Raw genomic sequence first — 23,366 nt, forward strand, 5'->3', positions numbered from 1 at the left:
TAATACACCGAATTGCAACTTCATTGAAACCAAATCTCCTCAGTACTTCATATAAGAATACCCAACTAACACTATCAAAGGCTTTTTCTGCATCTAAACTGACCAGGACCATATTTGTATCTTTTTTTTTAGCATTATCCACAATGTGGAGGGTTCTTCTAATATTATCCTGTGTTTGACGCCCCCGAATAAATCCAGTTTGGTCTTCATTAATCTGATCTGGTACAAAAGTCTCGAGTCTTTTGCAAATGATTGAGGTAAATAGTTTGTAGTCTACATTTAAAATTGGGATTGGCCTGAAATTTTTACATTGCTCTTTGTCTTTGCCTTCCTTGGGTAAAATGGTAATAATTGCTTCCTTCCATGATGGGGGAGCCCTGCCCTCTTTAAGGGTCCAGTTAAAGCAAGACAGGAGCAGAGGTGTTAGCTCTTTCTTAAAGGCCTTGTACCATTCTGGTGGAAACCCATCGCTGCCTGGTGATTTACTAGCCTTGAGTCTACTGATTGCAGCTTCCAGCTCCTTAACCGTAAATTGTGACGTAATGGTATTATTTTGTGTGTCACCAACGGATGGCAGATCAAGTGAGTTAAGAAAACTTCTCATTGTCCTTTCGTCAGCTGATGGTGGTTTAGAATAGAGTTTCTTATAGTATTCTTCAAATATTCTTTCTATCTCATCTGGCTCATGTGATAATTGATTGGTTTTAGGATCTCTTATTTTATGAATTGTATTAGAGGCCTGCTGTTTACGCAGGCGTCTGGCCAGGAGTCTAGTTGCTTTTGGACCTGCTTCATAATAGGTCTGCTTTACGAATCTTGCCCTTTTTTCCATATCTCCCCTGAGGATCTCATCTATCTCCCCCCTTTTTTCCTTAATCTGTTTTAGTACCAACTGATTCTGTATATTTTTATGTTTTTTCTCCAATTCTTTCAGTTTTTCTACTTTATGTTCATACGTAGCTAGCCGGGCCTTTTTTTGTGATGATGTCAGGGCGATCAGCTTTTCACGTATAACTGCCTTCATAGCATCCCCTTTAAAAGTGATTTTTTAAAGTATAAAATTCCATTGTGACATCTTTGTGACGTCGAACACGGCTGACGAGCAGGGCAAGTGGAAAGTGTTTTTTGTAAAGTTTAAAATGTCAATAACTTTTAAAATATAACATCAATCTGAACGAAACTTGGTAGTTCACATCGCATTGTGAGTAAGGTGGGCCAAAAGTTGTAGTGCCATCGTGTACCGTTATGGCGGAGTTTCGATGACGTCGAACGCGGCTGACGGGCAGGGCAAGTGGAAAAGTGATTTTTTTAAAGTTTAAAATGTCAATAGCTTGTAAAATATAACATCAATCTGAACGAAACTTGGCTAATGCATACCACAGGACAACGGTGAATAAGGTGGGCCAAAAATTGTAGCACTATCGTGTACCGTTTTGGCGGAGTTTCCAGAACACGCATGCACGCATACAAACAAACGAACACGATGAAAGTTTTAGTAATATATAATATAGATAGATAGATGACAATTAACACGTCTGCTTCCACGGAATGTTATGTTATTAAAAATGGCATGATTGATAATTCAAACTGTAATGTCTCAAAATTGTAAACAGCATTAATACAGTTCTTCCAATTTCTCAAACTTATTTGTTCATATGATTTATTTTTCATTCCCCTATAGTCTGCAGCAACAGATAGGCTGACATATGTTGGAAATAACTTTGGACCGAGTGCGCTCAAGTGTAATTCACTATGCAAGTAAGTGTTTCATCTGATTCAGAATTAGTTGAACATTGTCATCCCGATCCAAAAAATAGTGATGACTTTTGTACATAGCTACTATTAAAGCAGAATGGTCCAGGGCGGGAAACATTGTTTCTCTTTCCACTGATGCCGCCTGACCTGCATAGTCTTTTCAGCATTTTTTGTTTAATTAACCATATAACCATATAACAATTACAGCACGGAAACAGGCCATCTCGGCCCTACAAGTCCGTGCCGAACAACTTTTTTCCCTTAGTCCCACCTGCCTGCACTCATACCATAACCCTCCATTCCCTTCTCATCCATATGCCTATCCAATTTATTTTTAAATGATACCAACAAACCTGCCGCCACCACTTCCACTGGAAGCTCATTCCACACCGCCACCACTCTCTGAGTAAAGAAGTTCCCCCTCATGTTACCCCTAAACCTCTGTCCCTTAATTCTGAAGTCATGTCCTCTTGTTTGAATCTTCCCTATTCTCAAAGGGAAAAGCTTGATCACATCAACTCTGTCTATCCCTCTCATCATTTTAAAGACCTCTATCAAGTCCCCCCTTAACCTTCTGCGCTCCAGAGAATGAAGACCTAACTTATTCAACCTATCTCTGTAACTTAGTTGTTGAAACCCAGGCAACATTCTAGTAAACTAGAATGGCCTCTAATTTCCATTACCTATGTAAATTGGAGCTGAAATTACATCTTGTCTCTGGGTGAACTGAGAGCGTCAGTTTTTAGCTGGAAATGGGGCTTCATAATAGGGAATGTGATATTTAAATATGAAATATTTCTGGTTCTCCATAATCTGTTTATCACTATCCCTCTGCTGCACTTAGCCTTGACCCTCAACTCCACATGAGATTGCCTAAAATAATCTTTAAATTAATGGCAGTTTGTCGTGTTTTTGGACGAGGATAATCACAATCGACATGGGTAAATATTCAGCACATTTTTATACTTGGTGGTTTGGCAATTGAACAATATTTTTTATTTTACATGGTATGTTTGTATTTTTGTTGAGTTTCCATTCTCTAACAAACTGAAATATTCTGAGAAATGTGCATCCACGTCCTGGATGAGATATGCATATGTAAAACAGTAATGAGAAGGTGCCTCTGTCCCTCAACAGAACCTGCCCACTTGTTCCAGAAAAGATTCAACTCGTAATGCTAATTGTTCTCAATTGCTGTTCATTTCAAATTTCTGGTATCTTTCCACTACTGTACCTCAACTGATGGCATTTGCAAACTTGCATAAATAGTTACTTGTTCAAGTTATTAATCCTTTTCTCTTAGTTATACAGCATAAAATGGGGCCCCTTGTCCCACTGCATCCATGCTGACCTTTATACCCATCTACACCAACCCCATTTACCTGTATTAGGAATGTTTATTTCTGTGCCTTGCCTATTGTAGTATCTGGCTAACTGTCTCTTAAACATAGTATTTCTGATTCCACCATATCCGCTTCCAGATATCAACCATCTGCTGTAATGAAAAAAACAAGAACTGCACCAAATGCCCCAAGTGCAGCTTAATCAATGTTACAGTGTGATATCTCAGCTGTTATATTCTATGTTCTGACCTATAAAGGCAAGCATGCCGTTTGGCTTTTACATCACCCTATCCACGTGTTGTTATTTCAGGCTGTTCATCAACATCCCTTTGCTCCCTACCATTAGATGTAGTTATCCTACTCTCATTTGACTTTCAAAAATGCATCAGCTAACATTTATCAGAATTAAATCACATTTGCCAAAACTCAATCCAAGTTTTCAACTGATCTGCATCATGCATCATACATCGGCCTGAGACAACATTCACACTATCCACAGCAGCACCAACTTTCTCATCATCACCAATCATTCCCCCTACATTCACAACCAAGTCGCAAAATGAATGCATTATGAATCAGCCATATTGATGGATTCCACCTAATTGCCTGTTTTTTTCTCCCTCTGTCAATTTCTCCTTCTGAAAGATGTTAATGACATACTGACTTACGAATATACATAATGGATGAGATTGAGCGATGAAGGTTTTTTGACCATCGAGGAAAACATGAGCATATCTCAGGCATTATCTGACAACTAAGTGCATGTTTCCAACTCGGATTGCTAGGGCATTGAACATTGAAGAGGTTCTGAGCACATATCTTAAAATCAAGACTATGATTATGGCATTGAGAGTGTGTTTATATTCATGTACAATTTATATATTTTTTAAAGCACAAATGATTGCTGGTTAGTGTATACAAGTTGCTAAACACCTTTCATTGAGCAATTTTTGTTTCATTCAGGTATTTTGTTGGCGTACTAAATGAAAATACGGGGAAAATGGAAGTGCACAATGCTCAGCTGTTTAACATGCAGCCTTTCTTTCCTGGTAAGGTATCCAGTACAATTCTTTTGAACACCCTGCTATCAAAATCATTTGTTACAAGCCAATTTTAAAATATGGTGGAAATATTCTAGTCAGACAGTATCATAGAAACATAGAAAATAGGTGCAGGAGTAGGCCATTCGGCCCTTCGAGCCTGCACCGCCATTCAATATGATCATGGCTGATCATCCAACTCGGTATTCTGTACCTGCCTTCTCTCCATACCCTCTGATCCCTTTAGCCACAAGGGCCACATCTAACTCCCTCTTAAATATAGCCAATGAACTGGCCTCAACTACCTTCTGCGGGAGAGAATTCCAGAGATTCACCAATCTCTGTGTGAAAAAAGTTTTCCTCATCTCGGTCCTAAAAGATTTCCCCTTCATTCCCGGGAACAATCTTCCTGCATCTAGCCTGTCCAACCCCTTAAGAATTTTGTAAGTTTCTATAAGATCCCCCCTCAATCTTCTAAATTCTAGCGAGTACAAACCGAGTCTATCCAGTCTTTCTTCATATGAAAGTCCTGACATCCCAGGAATCAGTTTGGTGAACCTTCTCTGTACTCCCTCTATGGCAAGAATGTCTTTCCTCAGATTAGGAGACCAAAATTTACGCAATACTCCAGGTGTGGTCTCACCAAGACCCTGTACAACTGCAGTAGAACCTCCCTGCTCCTATACTCAAATCCTTTTGCTATGAATGCTAACATACCATTCGCCTTCTTCACTGCCTGCTGCACCTGCATGCCTACTTTTAATGACTGGTGTACCATGACACCCAGGTCTCGTTGCATCTCCCCCTTTCCTAATCGGCCACCATTCAGATAATAATCTACTTTCCTGTTTTTGCCACCAAAGTGGATAACCTCACATTTATCCACATTATACTGCATCTGCCATGCATTTGCCCACTCACCCAGCCTATCCAAGTCACCTTGCAGCCTCCTAGCATCCTCCTCACAGCTAACACTGCCCCCCAGCTTCGTGTCATCCGCAAACTTGGAGATGTTGCATTCAATTCCCTCGTCCAAATCATTAATATATATCGTAAATAGCTGGGGTCCCAGAACTGAGCCTTGCGGTACCCCACTAGTCACTGCCTGCCATTGTGAAAAGGACCCGTTTACTCCTACTCTTTGCTTCCTGTCTGCCAGCCAGTTCTCTATCCACATCAATACTGAACCCCCAATACCGTGTGCTTTAAGTTTGTATACTAATCTCTTATGTGGGACCTTGTCGAAAGCCTTCTGAAAGTCCAGATATAACACATCCACTGGTTCTCCCTTATCCACTCTACTAGTTACATCCTCGAAAAATTCTATAAGATTCGTCAGACATGATTTACCCTTCATAAATCCATGCTGACTTTGTCCAATGATTTCACCACTTTCCAAATGTGCTGCTATCCCATCTTTAATAACTGATTCTAGCAGTTTCCCTACTACCGACGTTAGACTAACTGGTCTGTAATTCCCCGTTTTCTCTCTCCCTCCCTTTTTAAAAAGTGGTGTTACATTAGCTACTCTCCAATCCTCAGGAACTACTCCAGAATCTAAAGAGTTTTGAAAAATTATCACTAATGCATCCACTATTTCTGGGGCTACTTCCTTAAGTACTCTGGGATGCAGCCTATCTGGTCCTTAGGGGGAAACTTATCTTAGGGGTATCTTAGGGGGAAACAGTTAATCTTTCAGGTTGATGGTATTTATTCGGTGAGGAACCTTTCAGTTGATTTCGGAAAGAGATGGAGATGGAAAGATATTGCATCTCCTACTGTTGGTCGGGAAGGTACCTGGGGAGGGGTGGTTTGGGTGGGAAGGGATGAGTTAATCTGGGATCTGCCGAGGGAACGGTCTCTGCAGAAGGCAGAAAGGGGTGGAAATGGGAAGATGTTGCATCTCCTGCGGTTGCAGGGGAAGGTACGGAGGAAGGGGGTGGTTTGGGTGGGAAGGGATGATCTTCCCATCTTGTTTCCCTTGCCGCAGACTCTCAGTCTGAAGAAGGGTCTTGTCCCGAAATGTTACCCATTTCTTCTCTCCAGAGATGCTGCCTGTCCCACTCAGTTACTCCAGTACTTTATGTTTATTTGAAAGATTGATGGTGATTTATTATTAGATGTTCAGGGGATCAAGGGATTTGGGATTAATGTTTCAAAATTGTAGGTCATGTATTTAAGACCAGGATGAAACAACATTTTCTTGGGGGATTGTGAGACTTTGGCATTCTCTTCCTTAAAGAGTGGTAGAAGCAAAGGCTTTGGATATTTTTAAGGCAGAGGTAGACCTACTGCTTTCATTGGTTTCCTGCTTTGTGGAATAGCATGAAAGAGTGCAAAGGCGCAATGGGCATTTAAACACAGAAATAAGGATTTTAAATTTGAAGTGCTGAAGGATCGGGTGTTCATTGCAATGAGTAGGAATGGGCAAGGGATACAACAAATTTCGGATTTCTTATAATTGGGGCAAGTGACTATATAATGACATGCTTTTATTTTTGTTTTTTCTTTGGCTGCATCCAAAGGTATTTTTATTGTGGTCTGACAAGAAACCAGAGCATGATTATCTATGCCACCATTTGTGTGAATGTTCACTATTAATCCTGAATTCCCCGTTGTGAAGATGTCCATTGAATCAGAATGACAAATATCAGTGATGGCATTTTCTCCTCAGGTGACTCTGTGACAAAAGAAGATACCAATGAAAAAGAAGCCTCGTATCGAGAGAAGGTAACTGTTACACATCACTTTTACAATGAAGGTACTAAGTTACCTGTGTCCACGCAGTGTATCCACTTGCCAAGGCTGCTCTACCGTCACTTCCCAAACTCATAAATCTCCAATTGCAGTGTTTCCAGGAAGCCTACCAACACGTCCATCTCAATGCAACTAACCGGTTTTATTAGTGTATAGATAAAATACGTTACTGAAATGTGAAATCCTACAATTGACACTACATGAAAACAGACCTAACTATATTTAAATCCTTGATTCTGCCCTGCCCTCCACCAGCTTTCCTTCACTTCTGTTTCTCCCTGTGCCACACATTCAAGGACCAGTGCATTTCTCCCGGTGCCACACATTCAAGGACCAGTGCATTTCTCCGGGTGCCACACATTCAAGGACCAGTGCATTTTTCCTGGTGAATTGAGAATAGGTATTCCTTTCCCCAAGTACTGTATACTCACAGCTTCTATGGAGGGAAGCCACTTTACTGATATCCCCCCCAATTTGTGCTATGCCTGGACTGTCATTACTGAGCATGCAGATATTTTGGATACATTATCAGACTACAGCATTATGACATCCAGTTGCAACCTTGCCTGAGAAGTTGTTCTAAGAGATTACTGAAGGATTCTTCATAACATGGAATCCTGTCCACAGAATAGCACTGTTGCAAAGCAGTCTTGCAATGTTTTGCCGGTTCATAATTAGTGATGATAATTTCAACACTCTCACTGCTCCTTTGTAGGCATTGACTAATTTTGCACAGATTGGAGATAAAACTATGCTGAACTGTTTGAAACAGTGCCCATTACATTTGACAGGACTGGTCTTACTGTCAATCTTCAATTAATCTTGCTTTGTAATAATTTGCAGTGCTCTCATGATTTGTTATGGATGAAACAACTGGTACAGCACTTCACAACTCCTACTCTGATCTATCTTTAATATCTGGTTAGCTGCATTAGTAGTGCAGGCATACTTGACTGGTGATGCTTCGTCTGAATCTCTTAGTACCCTTCAGCTTGATGTGCAAGGTTTTTTCAATATCTTAATAATGCATGAGGCAGTGATCAAGGCTGTTGACTTGATTTGCATTCGCTTTTCTATTCCACATGGCATTCAATGTTCATGAGACAAGCAAGTGCAATGAAATGTATTTCAACTAATGTAAACAAATGGGAGGAAGTGGAGGCTTGAAGGTTATGAAGCTTAAACAATTGGGAATTAAAATATTAAAATCATTCCATTTTAGTTCAATTAGTCTATATAAGTCTGCAGTTAATTAACAATGTTTTGCTATTGAAAGTATTTTAACTGCTTGCTGATTTCCAGGTGGACTCCCTCATTGAGGCCTTTGGTACCATCAAACAGAAACATGCTCTGAACTCTCGCAGATTGAATCAGGTTGGGAATGAGACCTTGCAGGAAGCTGTGACTAAAGCAGCAGAAAATATCATTGATAAGAAAGGGATATCAGGTAAAGGAGTGAAATTATGTGGAAGTGTCTGCTTTGTAATCATGAAAAGCCTAAGCAGTCTCCATGGAATTAAGTTTGCATTTCCAGCAACCTAAATTATTGATCAGAAGAAAATTCTAAAGGGCAGGGCATTGAAGTTTAATGACTGTATGTGTGAATAAATCGTGCACACATGCATTATAAAACAAGTTATCATGGCAATTTACCAGAGATAAGCTTTTATACTCCATTTCGCTCTGAATCAGCACCTGTGAATGAAGAAATATATTCGCCCATTCGCCTTTAAGTGCACAAATGAGCCTTTAAGAGAGACTTGATATTATTGATCTCTACAGTTGTGGTGTATTATTACTTGTGACCAAATGTTTTGTCAGGATGCGTCTAATGTAGTTTCCATGTTTTGTTCTTAATGTTCCTACTGAAACCATTCAAACCTCAGCCGATCCCATTGTGAGGTCCTTTCAGAGATATGCATATTAAATTAATCAAGCTTTAGTTCTTTCTTCCTGAGAAAGGGAGGGTGGGGGGAATAAAGCTAGGATAATTGTTGTGAAGGGCGTGAAAAGAACTTGGCTTTAAAGGAGATTAATCTGAATTAAAAACTATTAGGCAGCAATATCTTGATACTGTATGGAATATTCTGAATTCTACAATAGTCTGCTGCTCACAATTAACCCTTGATGGTCTATTCAATGTTTTGCTAGTTTTAAAGTCCCTGTTGGACAATGCAATGTCTGGTTTTGGTCCCCTATCCTGCAGATATGGCCATAAAATGCAGTTTAATTGGTTGTCCATTGTTAGCTGGGGAGTAATAGCAGCCCATTTGGGAGGTGGGCAGGGTGTGAGCAGGAGGAGCAGGGTGCGAGCGCAAGTTGGAGGGGTGGGGTGTGGGGGGCAGGGTAAGCTGGGGGGATGTGGGGTGGGGGGGGGGGTGGTGTGGTGCACACGGGTTGGAGCAATGGCGGGCGTGTGCACGAGAGCTGAAAGGAAAGGGGGTGTCTCACATGCTAGAAGGATGGGGAGGGAGAAAAAATACTGTTGTAATCCACTTACGTTTGCCATAAAGTTGTTTGTTATATCTGCTGTGATAGAGCAGCAAAGAATGTGTAATTAATGCATGAATTGTGTTGAATAGTGAATAGGGGGTAGGGGAGTGTGGTGGTGGTAGGGGGGAGGGGTGTGTGTGGGGGCAGTGGGGTTGTGGGGGTAGGGGAGGGGGTGTGTGCGGTAGGGAGGAGGGGTGTGTGTGGTAGGGAGGGAGTGGCGGAGGGTGGGGGAGCGGTGTGTGGTAGGGTGGAGTGTGGTAGTGAGGGGGAGGGGGGTGGCTGAGGGGAGGGTGGGGGGGTGTAAGGGAGGGGGAGTTGTTGGGAGGGGGGTGATGGGGTGGTTGTAGGGGGGGGTGTTGGGGAGCGGGATGGGGGTGGATGTAGGGGGGTGTTGGGGAGAGGGGGGTGTGGAGTAGGGGGTTGTGGTAGGGGAGGAGGGTGTGTGGGGGGGGTTGTGGGGGTAGGGGAGGGGGTGTATTTGGGAGGGGGAGGGGGTGGTGTGGGTGGAGGGGGTGGTGTTGGGGGTTAGCGTGAGGGGGGAGGGGGGTGGTGTAGGGTGGGCGGTGGTGTAGGGTGGGCGGGGAGGCTCAGTGGCTCCCGGTCCTCAGTCCCGGCCGCACTCACCGGCTCCAGGATCCGGCTGCACACATCGGCTTACGGCTCGCCGTGGTCGCCGCCCCCGCTCGCGGATCACAGAACACAGCCCCCGCTCGCAGAACACAGCCCCCGCTCGCAGAACACAGCCCCCGCTCGCAGAACACAGCCCCCGCTCGCAGAACACACCAAAGCAGTTAACATAAAGTTAACATTCCTTTCGATAGAACTCACTTAAATAGCCTGCACGTATCCCTTTTTTGTTGCACTCGGTTCGTGAGTAGCATTTGCTTTCCGACACATGTGATTTCCATACTCAGTCTGTGTACTTGTCGGAAGATCAGAATGGAGGCCAAACTTATCTGGGCCTGTCCAGGAAAGGGACTGTCAGCTTGTCAAGTCGCCCATTTTGAATTTCATCAAATTGTAGCTAATCTATATCTAAATTTCATTTATCTACCTTCATATGTCATATTTCTTGATGCCTTTTCCCAAAAAGAATCTTTCTTTTAAAATATTTTTATTTGTTTTTTTCAAAAACAAAAACAAAACAACAACAAAAAAATAATGATAAACATAACAATGATATTGATACATAGGGATCAGGATTACATTAATAACAGTTATAACCTAAATATGAGTCCAGTGACAAAATACACATTGAGTATAGACCTCCCGGTCTCTATGTAAATATAGTTACGTGTTTAAAAAAGAACATATATATAAAAACAAAAAGATAAAAAGGAAAAAAAAGAAGAAAAAAAAGAGAAAAGAGACAAACATAACCCCCCAAACTAGAAAAAGGAAGAAAAAAGAAAAGCAGAATCTGGGCTGCAAAGAATTTCAACAATTTAAGTCCCTGTTTGTCGTCAAGTCCGTTGCACCGTATAAAGGTAAAATAATTATTATAACAGTTGGACAGGGGACAATGTCGTGTGAAAATGTTGAATATATTTTCCCCAAGTCCTATCAAATTTAACCAAGGGTTCAACAATGTCACTCCATTTTTTTTCTAAATTTAAACATGATATCTTTTCAGAATACCAATGGAGTGTGGTCGGAGGATTAGAGTCTTTCCATTTAAATAAAATAGATCTTCTGGCGATTAATGTGGTAAAAGCAATCAGCCGATGGGCGGAATGGGACAGATGAATAGAATCTAACATTGGAAGCACAAAATTTTCAGTAATAGGATGAGGTTGTAAATCAATACCTAAAACTAGAGAAATAGTATCAAAACTTTCTTTCCAATATTTTTCCAAAAGTGGGCAGGAGCAAAACATATGGGTCAATGAGGCCACTTCAGAGTTACATCTGTCACAGGTAGGATTTATATGACCATAAAAACGAGCTAACTTATCTTTTGACATATGAGCTCTGTGAACCACCTTGAATTGTATCAGAGCCTGTCTTGCACACATTGAGGAAGTATTTACTAATTGAAGAATCCTCACCCATTTCTCTATTGGTAGAGACATTTGGAGTTCTCTTTCCCAGTCATTCTTAATTTTATCAAATGTATCTATATGTAATTTCAAAATCATCTCATAAATAGTTATTAAACCTTTCTGATAAGGGACCAACATTTTTTCCAAGATTTCGGTTTGATGTGGTAATGGAAAAATGGGTAGAGTAGCCTTCAAAAAATGTCTAATTTGTAAATATCTAAAGAAATGTGAGCTAGGTAGATTATATTTTTTGGAGAGTTGTTCAAAAGACATGAAACCATCCAAAAACAAACCACAAAAAGCTGCTAATCCCTTCCACTTCCATAACAGAAAGGCTTGATCAGTACTAGAAGGTTGAAAGAAAAAATTAGATATGATAGGATTCGATAAGATAAAATCATTCAATCCAAAAAATTTACGAAATTGAAACCATATTCGGCATGTATGTCTTATTATTGGGTTAGTCGTATATTTATTCAATCTCGTAATTGTAAAAGGTAACGAGGCCCCTAGAATAGACGTCAATGATAGCCCTTGCATAGAATCACATTCAAGATTTATCCATCCTGGGCATTGGGTATCTTCTAAATCTTTTGTCCAAAACGTTAGATAGCGAGCAACTGCCCAATACTAAAATCTAAGTTTCGGCAGTGCCAAACCACCGTCTTTTTTTGATTTCTGTATTTTTTACTTAGTCTGCGATTTTTATTCTGCCATATATATGAAGAAATTTTGGAGTCAATATCAAAGAAAGATTTAGCAATAAAAATTGGTATCGTCTGAAATAAATACAAAAATTTAGGTAGGATAAACATTTTAATAGCATTGATTCAGCCGATTAAAGATGACATTGGTGACCATTTAGTAAACTGTTGTTTGATGTGGTCAATTAGAGGCGTAAAATTGGCTTTAAATCGATCCTTGTGTTTCTTGGTAATCTTAATGCCTAAATAAATAAAACATTCTGTAGTCAATCTAAATGGAAACTGTCCATAATTCGAAATTAGATTGTTTAATGGAAAAAGCTCACTCTTACTAAGTTTTAGTTTATAACCAGAGAAACTACTAAATTGATTAAGTAGCGCTACTATTGCCGGAATAGATTTATCTGGGTTGGAGGTGAATAATAACAGAGCATCTGCATAGAGAGATAGCTTATGTGTCTTATTTCCACGGACAATACCAAAAATATTAGGGGATTTCCTAATAGCGGTGGCCAAAGGTTCCAAAGCAATATCAAACAGTAAAGGACTTAAAGGACAGCCCTGTCTAGTACCTCGAAAGAGCCTGAAAAAAGGGGATCTCCGATTATTGGTAAGTACAGAAGCCTGAGGTATATGATATATCAGCTTGATCCGAGAGATAAATTTTGGACCAATCTTAATTTGTTCAAGTGTATTGAATAAGTATTCCCAAACTACTCTATCAAATGCCTTCTCAGCATCAAGTGAAATGACACATTCTGAAGTTTTATTTGATGCTGTATATACGATATTCATTAATCTCCTAACGTTAAAGTATGAGTAACGATTTTTAATAAAACCTGTCTGATCTTCAGAAATAATTGCGGTAAAATATTTTCCAATCTCATAGCTAATATTTTGGAAAGAATTTTGGAATCTACATTTAACATTGATATAGGTCTGTATGATGTCACTTCAGTAGGGTCTTAACTTTTTCAAGAATTAAAGAAATAGATGCTTCATAAAGGGATTGTGGTAATCTATTCATTAAAAATGCTTCTTTAAAAACCTTGCATAGCCAGGGTGACAGTAAACTTGAGAAATACTTTTAAAATTCCACTGTAAACCCATCTAAACCGGGAGCTTTACCAGAATTCATCGAGAGGATTGCTTTCTGTATTTCTTCCTCCGTGATGGGTTCATCTAACAACAGAGACTCATTTTGTGGTAAATTTGGCAGTTCAGTTTCTTTAAATACTCATGCATTATATTGGAATCAGTAGGAAATTCTGATTGGTATAGGGAGGTATAAAATTCCTGAAAGGATTTTTTAATTTCATCATGGTCTACAGCAGTGGTTCCCAACCTTTTTTAGCTCATGGCCCCCTTGGGATCTTTTAATTTTTCTGTGCCCCCCCCTGACATTATTAGTGGAATAAAGGTACTTTAATATTATAATACCTTCCATAAAAATATCAGTGTCTATTAATTGCACATATATTCTCTGTTATTCTATTCCACAAACATCAAAAATATTTCAACTACATAGATTTAAATTTATTAGAACTGAAATTTAGGAGGCAACAGGGTGGTAGCTCTGTGGCCCCCTTCATTGAACCTGTGGCCCCCTAAATCCCACAATGTTTCTGTGGCCCCCCCTGAAATTTGCCATATGGTCCCAGGTTGGAAATCACTGGTCTACAGTCAATGTACCATCCCGTTTACTGACTTTAATAATCTGATGTTTGGTTGACACAGCTTTCAACTGATTGGCGATTAATTTGCCAGATTTATCACCATGTATATAAAATTAACTTTTGGTTTTAAGTAGCTGGTTCTCAATCGGTGATACTAATAACAAATCATGTCTCAATTGAAGTTCAACTCTATTCTTATAGAGCTCTAGACTAGGAGCTTTTGAATATTTTTTATCAATTTCTTTAATCTCATCAGCCAATATACGTATTTCATTTTGAGTTTGTATTTTTAATCCCACGGAGTATAAAATAATTTGTCCACGAATATATGCCTTAAAAGCATCCCAGACTACACCACTGGATATTTCTTCAGTAGTGTTTGTTAAGAAGAAAAAGGCCCCCTTGTTTAATAAAATTAACAAAATTTAGATTTTGAAGCAGAGTAGTGTTAAATCGCCATTGTTTAGCACTAAACTTGGAATCAGGTAATTTAATTGATAGTTTCAATGGTGCATGATCAGAAATAGCAATTGCATCATACTCACATGCAGTGACCGATGATACTAGCCGAGAATCTATTATAAAGTAGCCAATCCTAGAGTAACTATGATATACATGAGAGAAAAAAGAAAATTATTTGTCATTTGCGTGTAATGTAATACCATTACATTAATTTAACAGTATCTTAGAGAAGGTAAAAGTTATGGTTTGATACCATCATACTAAAATTCTAAAAAGTAATTAAAGAATAACTCATCCAATTAAATTCTTAATGATTTACAAAACGATATATTGTCAAAATAGGAACAATAAATCTCCAATTGTAACCTATCAGTAACTCCCCGTCGCGGCTTCGGCCCCATAAGCCTCCAGAAAGCTGGAAGCTTCTTGCGGATTGTTAAAAATTTGGTTGTTACCATTAAGGAGTCGTATACGCAGTCTAGTTGGATAGAGCAAGGCAGGGCGCAACTGTTTCTTAAACAACTCAGACATTAAATTATGGAAAGACTTTCTCAATCCAATAAACTCACGGCTGTAATCAGGAACAAACCGAACTTGCATCCTTCATATTCAACCATGCCCAACTTTTTTGCTGCTCGGAGGATATTCTCCTTCAACTGCAAAAAGTGAAACTGAACGATCAAATGTCTCAGTTTATCTTGGAGACCAGATTTCTCCCCGATCCTATGTGCGTTATCCAAAATTGAAGATTTTCATAGTGCTCGGTGTTGAAAGTCTCCTTTATCATTTTAGAGGCATATTTTATAACATCCCCTTCTTGACCTTCAGGCAAACCAACAATTCACAAATTCAGTCAACGGCTTCTGTTTTCCAGATCCATGTTTTTAATCTTGTATTGCTCGAGTGCCCGAGTATGTTCATTCATTTTCCGTTCCAGTCTTTCAATCTTCAATCTCTTTCCTGGCCCAAGGTTTGCAAGTTATCAATTTGTTCCTTCTGTTCACGAGATTCATCTTGTAACATAATCAGCTTGTCTTGAACTTCCTTCAATTTGCTCGAAATTCCTTTTATCATTTTTTCCAAACTGCAGAATCTTGTTTTCATTTCTCCATTCATTTTCGATATTGCTTCTAAGATACCAGTCGGAAGCTGCGCCTTCCCCACACTCCTTCCTTGGAGAAGCTCTTTTTCCTCTTCTCCATCCTTTACACGATTGAAGCATATATTACACGATGAAGTGTTATCAACACTTTAGAAAGGTTAGACCGTGCCTTGAAATCAAGTAATAACAAGTAACATTGAAAGAGTGGTAAGCAAGAAGTTTAAAGTTAAGGGAGCAAACGAAGTTACAACCTTTACAGCATGCTGCCACTAGGGGAGTTGCCCAATAAGAATCTTGTTTTTAACATTTTAATTGACCGATTTAATAGAACTGTTTTAGATTTTCATTACCCTCGCCAAAAAATAGTGCCTTCTGTTCTTACTGTTTTATACTCTGCCTTTAAAGTAAAATATATACTCTGGATTTATTAATTTGAGGAAATACTTTCCTTGTGTCTATCTAACTGAATCATTTATCAAAAAGGTTTTGGCCTTTTAAACTGAAGGGTTTGTGAAGCCTGATCCAACGATTTGATCCTTTAGGGCCTGATATGATTTTGAATTTATGAATAAGCAAATCACTGGTGTTTCCCCATTTATAACCAAATTGGTTGTTGCCCTAAAGTTGCTATCTTGACTATGCTCTGTATAACATGTTCATGGAATACACTGGCAGAAGCATGAAAGTATGGACTTGTGCTCAACTGGCATTGAGTTACAGAACACATTGTGGCAAGTAGTGAGCTTAAATTCAAAAAAGTGTGGTTGCTATGGGGAATGTTCAAAATTAATCCAACTAGTTTACTAATTCTCAGCTGGAGTGATATTCAACCTGCTTTCCAATATGCAGTTGGTTTGTAATAACCTCACCAAATAGACGTAATTGCACCCACACTGTAGAGCCATATTAAAGACTAGTTTAGTTGTGAAAATTGAACTAAGCAAAAAACAATTACAGATTATTTTCATCCAACTGTCCACGAATATCTATGAGGAAATAATCTCTAATTTTGGTCATTATGGAATGTAGTGGAGCATTGTTTTGATTGTAATATATTTCTGCCATTCTGTTTTCCAAAAGCTTTGGCCAATGAGGCAACTCAGTTTGAGTCACAGTTTGAGTCGGCTTTCCTTCCACCCTGTCATGCTGATGCAGACAAGCCTGAGGATGTTTACAAGTTTGAAGACAGTATCCTTTACGAAAGTTGAATTTATTCTAAATAGTGCATTGCACTTCACGGGTGTAATGCAAGCTCAAAGAAATGGTTTAATTTGTCTTTAAGATCTGCAAAATGGACAATTTTGTTTTCTATAATATATTTACACAGAGACCAGATCTATTGGCATCAATCCATGTGTAGTTTAATGCAGATTTTATGTTAATTTCCCAGGTTTTCAATTCTGACCTTCTAGAAATTAACATGTGCTTTGCTTTTTTTTTTAACTGAAATCTTTGGGATAGTATGGTGGCAAAACGGTAGAGTTGCTGCCTTGCAGCGCCAGAGACCTAGGTTCGATCCTGACTATGGGCGCTCCTACCTTTGTCTCCACTGTGTCCTACAGTTCTGCTCTCACTCATGGTACAAGGATAGAGGTCCCCTGGTCCACACCTTTCAGTCCACCGGCCTCTGCATCCAACCCAGCATTCTCCAACATTTCCGTCACCTTCATTGTGATCTCACTACCAGTCATATCTTTCCAACCCTTTCCATATTCTGTAGACACTTGGTTCACTCATCCCTGCTCACCCAGCTCACACCCACCCCTTCTTTCCCCACCCCAAAAAAACGAATCTTCCCTTGCAACTGCGGGAGATGCAACATCTGTCCCCAATGTTTGCTTGCTCGCAACCAGTAATCCCAGCATCTCCTGCACCTTTTAAAACCACTACATTCCAACATAATCTTGCAACTTTCAGTTCTCAAGTCTGCAAATATTTTTGGACCACTGAATATTAGATGTTATAAATTTTCCAGCGAATCAGCTAAATTTACAGAAAGCTTGGGAAACGGGGTTCTGGTGAGTTTTTTAAGAGCATGTTGCATCCTGGGCACTGATGATTTGAAAGAAAGCACGGGGAAAGGGGGCCCAGTCAGTTTAAGGGGATGAGGGAAACAAACCTGATCAGTTTAAAGGAAGTGTGTGAATCAGCCCTAGTCAGCTTAAAGAGAGCGTAAAAAATGGAGCCCTGAAGGGTGTGGAAACAAGTCACTGGTCGGGTTAAAAGGAGCATGGGAAATGGAACCCGTGGTCAGTTTAAAAAGAGAATTGGACCTAGTAGTTTAAAGGAAGAATGGGAAATTATTATCAGTGTAAAGAGAACACTGGAATCTGGGACGGGTGTGTTAAAGTGGAATGTGGGGAACAGCAGCCAGTGAGCCAGACACTGAATTACTAGGATTTTCAAACAATCGTATAGCAAATTATTGGAGGTTTACTGTAATGTGCATACAATTGTACTGCCTTGGTATATTGAAAAATTAAACAGGTTAGATGATTCTAGTTTCTGTAAATTTCATGTGGTTCTCAATTTTCTTCTGTGAGTGGCTCCTTGATGTATGATAAGTCATTTCAACTGCTGACTATCAAGCAATCAAACCGTGCTGTGAACCACTAAAGATTAACACTGCAGAAGATATTCTCAAATTGGCAGAAACTGGCAAGTAAGTTTCAGTGGCATTCTGTTAGGATGAAGCAGGCAGCCAACTGCAACAGTTGATGTGTATTGTTTGATACTTTTAGACTTAATTTCCCATTTGACAAGTGTTTTTTAAAAACATAATCCAGTGTGTACATTCTGTTGTTCGTTGGTCCCTAGCTCTTTTCTTTAAACAATAATTTTTTTAAACAAATTGGAGATTGAATTTTGGACTGATACCAAAGTAATATAAAGGTTTTATTCTTTGTTTTCAGCTATTCGACCTTTGTTCTGGAATCACTTAAATCAGCACCTCAAGATGAGAAAAGTCGCGATCATGAGATTAACTGTTTATTTTACCTTCAGATTCTGATCAAATTGCACAATTTAAAAAAACATGAATTCAAACACAAAGGTAACACTCTTGGTATTTTTTATTTTTTGACAGTGAACCTGAATATTGACATGTAGCATGAATCAATGCAAGGATTCAGATTTGGGGTTTTGAGAATTGTGCATAATGCCTCTGAAATCTGGGTAGATACCCATTTCAGTTTCAAGCACAGTATTCTTGTTGCTTGCTTTGTATGGAAGTACACATTGGGGATGAGCTGTAACCATTGCTAGACTGTGTGGTGGTATGGACAAGGTCAGGCTACAGATATAAACTCCTGCATTGTACCTGTTTGAAATTTCAGAGAAACAGAATAAGCCAGATTGTGCTGACCAATAAATACTGCGTGAGATTTAGGTAATTGACCTGAAATTTTCAATCTTTCTTCCAAAGGCGGTCTTCTGAATACTTCCAGCATTTTCAGTTTTTATTTCTGATTTTTGTTTGTTAAATTTCCCTAATCACCTCAACCTTTCTGCACTAATTTTGTGTATCAGCCTCCTACGGCAAGTTTGTAAGTGACACAAAAAATCATGGTTTTGTAGGTAGCTAGGAGGATTGCCTTGGGCTGTGTGTTATTGAACAGGGGGTCTTTGTGGTGAAAGTCCATATATCCTTGGAAGTAGCAGTACGTGTGAAGCGGGTGGTTAAGAAGACACGTAGGCTGCCATCTTCACTAGTGGCATGGAATTTGTGCAAAGATGCCATATTACAGCTTTATGTAACATTGCTTAGTCTGCAACTGAAGTAAGTTTAGTTTTAGGTTTATTATTGTCACATGTATCACGGTACAGTGAAAAGCTTTGTTTTGTATGCTACCCAATCAGATCAAATATAGCATACATAGATACAAGCAGTTCAAACTCAAGTACAATAAATAGAGCAAAGAAAACTATGCATACAGCCAGAAAAAAGATTTAGAAGAGTAGAGCAATTTTATTGGCCAGATCCTTCTCTGGAAAGAGCACGCAAAGAGCCGCTATATTCCGGCGTTATCTTGCAGACTGGATGCCATTGTGTGCAGTTCTGGTCTCAACACTGTCGGAAAGATGTGCATAGGAGATTCACCAGGATATTGCTTTGATTGGACCATTTCAGATATAAACACTGTAGATATAAAACAGAGGCAAAGAGGTTGGCAAAGAGGTTTGCCACGCACTGTAGATATAAAACAGAGGCAAAGAGGTTTGCCACGCACTGCAAGGGAGCAGTGGACCAGACAGGAAGAGCGGACGGAATTACCACTAGACAGCCAAACCAGTAGGTAATTTACGGCTGGGGTGAGTACTTTCCCATTTATAGGAGGTAGGATTATATAAATAAGGGGTGTATCAATACAGTAGGGGATTCTTAAATAGGACCAGTTAATTATTTATATAAGATGGGCGGTCAGGAGATGTGCCAATACTGCGAGATGTGGGAATTTGTCGACACCATTGATGTAGAAGATCCCTACAGCTGCAGTAAGTGTTTGAGGCTAGAGGAACTCCAGCTCCGCATTGATGAGCTGGAGACCCAACTTCATACGCTGCGGTACATCAGGGAGGGGGAGTATTACCTGGATGTTTTGTGCCAGGGGATGGTCACACCGACCAGTTTAACTAATTCAGTAGGCAGTGAGCAAGGAAAGGAAGGTGTGGCCATAAGCGAGGCAGGTAGGGGGAACCAGGAGGAGATGCGGCAGGAGCCACAGCCCTTGTCCCTGACGAGCATGACCGAGGCTCTTACTCAATGTAAGGACGGGATCAGGGGCTGTGGGAGGGATGAGCAACCTGGCTGCAGCACCGTGGATCAGGGGGCCATTCAAGAGGGGGGAGTTAGAAGAAATGCCGTAGTGATAGGGGATAGTATTATTCGGGGGGTAGATAAGGTTCTCTGCGGCCAGCAGAACATGTCCCGAAGGCTGTGTTGCCTACCCGGTGCTAGGGTTAAGGATATCTCTGCGATGCTGGAGAGAAATTTGCAGTGGGAGGGGGAGGATCCAGTGGTCGTGGTCCATGTGGGGACCAATGACATAGGAAGGACGAGGAAGGAGGATCTGCTGAAGGAGTTTGAGCAGTTAGGGAATAAATTAAAAAGCAGAACCTCGAGGGTACTGATCTCCGGATTGCTACCTGAGCCACGGGCCAAATCGGCGAGGGTACGTAAAATTAAAAAGCTGAATGCGTGGCTCAAAGACTGGTGTGGGAATAATGGGTTTGGTTTCTTGGGCCACTGGCACCAGTACTGGGACAGGGGGGATCTGTTCTGTAAGGACGGACTTCACCTGAACGGGGCTGGGACTGGGGTCCTGGCAAATCATATAACTAGGGCAGTAGAGAGGTCTTTAAACTAAGTAGCGGGGGGGAGGTATCAAGGGGGGTAATAACGGCAGGGGTAGAGGAAATAGAGCAGGGTATCAGTGAGGAAGCGGAAAGTCAAAATGTGACAGGAGACAGAATGGGTGAAGATAAAGCTCTAGATGTAAAAGGGGCAAAAACGGAAAGGAAGGGTAGTAAAAATCATCTGAAAGTGCTTTATCTAAATGCACGGAGTATTCGTAATAAGATAAATGAATTAACGGTGCAATTAAGTATATATAGTTATGATATCGTGGCCATTACGGAGACATGGCTGCAAGGGGATCAGGACTGGGAGTTAAATATAGAGGGGTACTCGACAATTAGGAAAGATAGACAGGAAAGAAAGGGAGGAGGGGTGGCCCTTTTAATAAGGGAGGGAATAACGGCAATAGAGAGGAAGGATATTGCGTTGAAGGATCAGGATAGTGAAACAGCTTGGGTACAGATAGAGAATAACAAGGGGAAAAAAACACTAGTGGGTGTAATTTATAGACCTCCAAATAGCTGTGACGCTGTTAGTCAGAACATAAATCTGCAAATAGTTGACGCATGTAAAAAGGGAACTGCTGTAATCATGGGGGACTTCAATTTTCATATTAATTGGGCAAACCAAACTGGGCAGGGTAGACTAGAGGAAGAATTTATAGAATGTATTAGAGACGGGTTCCTAGAACAGTATGTCACAGAACCGACAAGGGGGGAGGCAATCTTGGATCTGGTCCTGTGTAATGAAGCAGGATTAATTAAAAATGTCATAGTTAGGGACTCGTTGGGAACAAGTGACCACAATATGGTCGAATTCCATATTCAAATAGAAGGGGAGCAGGTTGAAACTCAGGCTAGGGTGCTTAGTCTAAATAAGGGGGATTATGAAGGTATGAGGACTGAGCTGATCAAAGTTGACTGGGATAGCAGACTCAAGAATAAGACGGTACATGAGCAGTGGTGTACGTTTAAGGGTCTACTGTATAACCTTCAAGAAAAATTTATTCCTATGAAGAAAAAAAGGGGTAAGGGTAAGAACAGTCAGCCATGACTCAGTAAAACTATAAAGGATAGTATTCGGCTGAAGGCAAGGGCATATAAGGTAGCCAGAGATAGTGGGAGGGTAGAGGATTGGGAAGCATTTAAAGGTCAGCAAAAAATAACTAAGAGATTAATTAAGACGGGGAAAATAGACTATGAAAGGAATTTAGCAAACAACATAAAAACTAATAGTAAGAGTTTTTATAGCTATATAAAAAGAAAAAGGGTGGCTAAGGTGAACTTTGGTCCATTGGAGGGTGAGACTGGAGAGTTGTTGGTGGGGAACATGGAAATGGCAAAGGCATTAAACGAGTATTTTGTATCAGTCTTCACCATAGAAGACACAAAAAATATTCCAACGTTGGATAAACAGGGGGCGGTAGGAATGGAGGAGCTAAATACTATTAAGATCACCAAGGAGGTGGTATTAGGGAAATTAATGAGACTGAAGGAGGATAAATCCCCTGGGCCTGATGGATTACATCCAAGGGTCTTGAGGGAGATAGCGGTGGGGATTGTGGATGCATTGGTGATAATTTTCCAAAACTCCCTGGAGGCAGGAACGGTCCCAGTGGATTGGAAAATGGCCAATGTAACACCTATATTTAAAAAAGGAAGTAAACAGAAAGCGGGTAACTATAGACCGGTTAGTCTAACATCGGTGGTGGGTAAAATGTTAGAGACAATTATTAAAGAAACACTAACGGGGCACTTGGATAAACATGACTTCATCGGACAGAACCAGCATGGTTTTGTGAAGGGGAAGTCCTGTTTAACGAATTTGCTCGAATTCTTTGAGGAAGTAACAACCCGGGTGGATAAAGGGGAACCGGTGGATGTGGTATACTTGGACTTCCAAAAGGCTTTTGACAAGGTGCCACATAAGAGACTATTGCTAAAAATAAAAAATTATGGAATTGGGGGTAATATATTAGCATGGGTAGAGGATTGGCTAACAAATAGGAAGCAGAGAGTGGGGATAAATGGTTCATACTCGGGATGGCAACCGGTAACTAGCGGGGTTCCGCAAGGGTCGGTGCTGGGACCCCAGTTGTTCACAATTTATATAAATGATTTGGAGGAGGGAACCAAGTGTAATATATCAAAATTTGCGGACGATACAAAAATGGGAGGAAAAGTAGGGGATGAGGAGGATAGGAAGAGTCTGCAAAAGGATATAGATAAGCTAGGTGAGTGGGCAACAACTTGGCAGATGAAGTTTAATACTAATAAATGTGAAGTCATTCACTTTGGGAAAAAAAATGATAGGGCAAGTTATTTTCTAAATGAGGAGGAGCTGCGTTGTAATGCAACGCAAAGGGATCTAGGGGTATTAGTACATGAATCACTAAAAGTTAGTATGCAGGTGCAGCAAGCAATCAGTAAGGCCAATGGAGTTTTGGCCTTTATTGCTAGGGGGATTGAGTATAAAAACACGGAGGTCTTGCTGCAGCTGTACACAGTATTAGTGAGACCACATTTGGAATACTGTGTACAGTTCTGGGGTCCATACTTAAGAAAGGATGTACTAGCCCTGGAGGCAGTGCAGCGAAGGTTTACAAGATTAATTCCTGCAATGAGGGGATTGACATA

General features: G+C 40.3%; 1 protein-coding gene across 2 annotated transcripts in view; it reads left to right on the forward strand.

Annotated features, from left to right (window-relative positions):
* polr1e (RNA polymerase I subunit E) overlaps window positions 1-23,366 on the forward strand; it is a 49,870-nt gene that overhangs the window by 14,517 nt on the left and 11,987 nt on the right. For both annotated transcript variants that reach the window (XM_033017886.1, XM_033017887.1), the window contains exons 3-9: window positions 1,682-1,758; window positions 4,062-4,147; window positions 6,813-6,868; window positions 8,198-8,342; window positions 16,455-16,562; window positions 17,940-18,036; window positions 18,287-18,426. In XM_033017886.1, the coding sequence (XP_032873777.1) occupies window positions 1,682-1,758; window positions 4,062-4,147; window positions 6,813-6,868; window positions 8,198-8,342; window positions 16,455-16,562; window positions 17,940-18,036; window positions 18,287-18,426 (709 nt within the window). The remainder of the gene's footprint in view (window positions 1-1,681; window positions 1,759-4,061; window positions 4,148-6,812; window positions 6,869-8,197; window positions 8,343-16,454; window positions 16,563-17,939; window positions 18,037-18,286; window positions 18,427-23,366) is intronic.

This window comes from Amblyraja radiata, chromosome 3 (assembly GCF_010909765.2).
Source record: "Amblyraja radiata isolate CabotCenter1 chromosome 3, sAmbRad1.1.pri, whole genome shotgun sequence".
NCBI classification, from domain to species: domain Eukaryota; kingdom Metazoa; phylum Chordata; class Chondrichthyes; order Rajiformes; family Rajidae; genus Amblyraja; species Amblyraja radiata.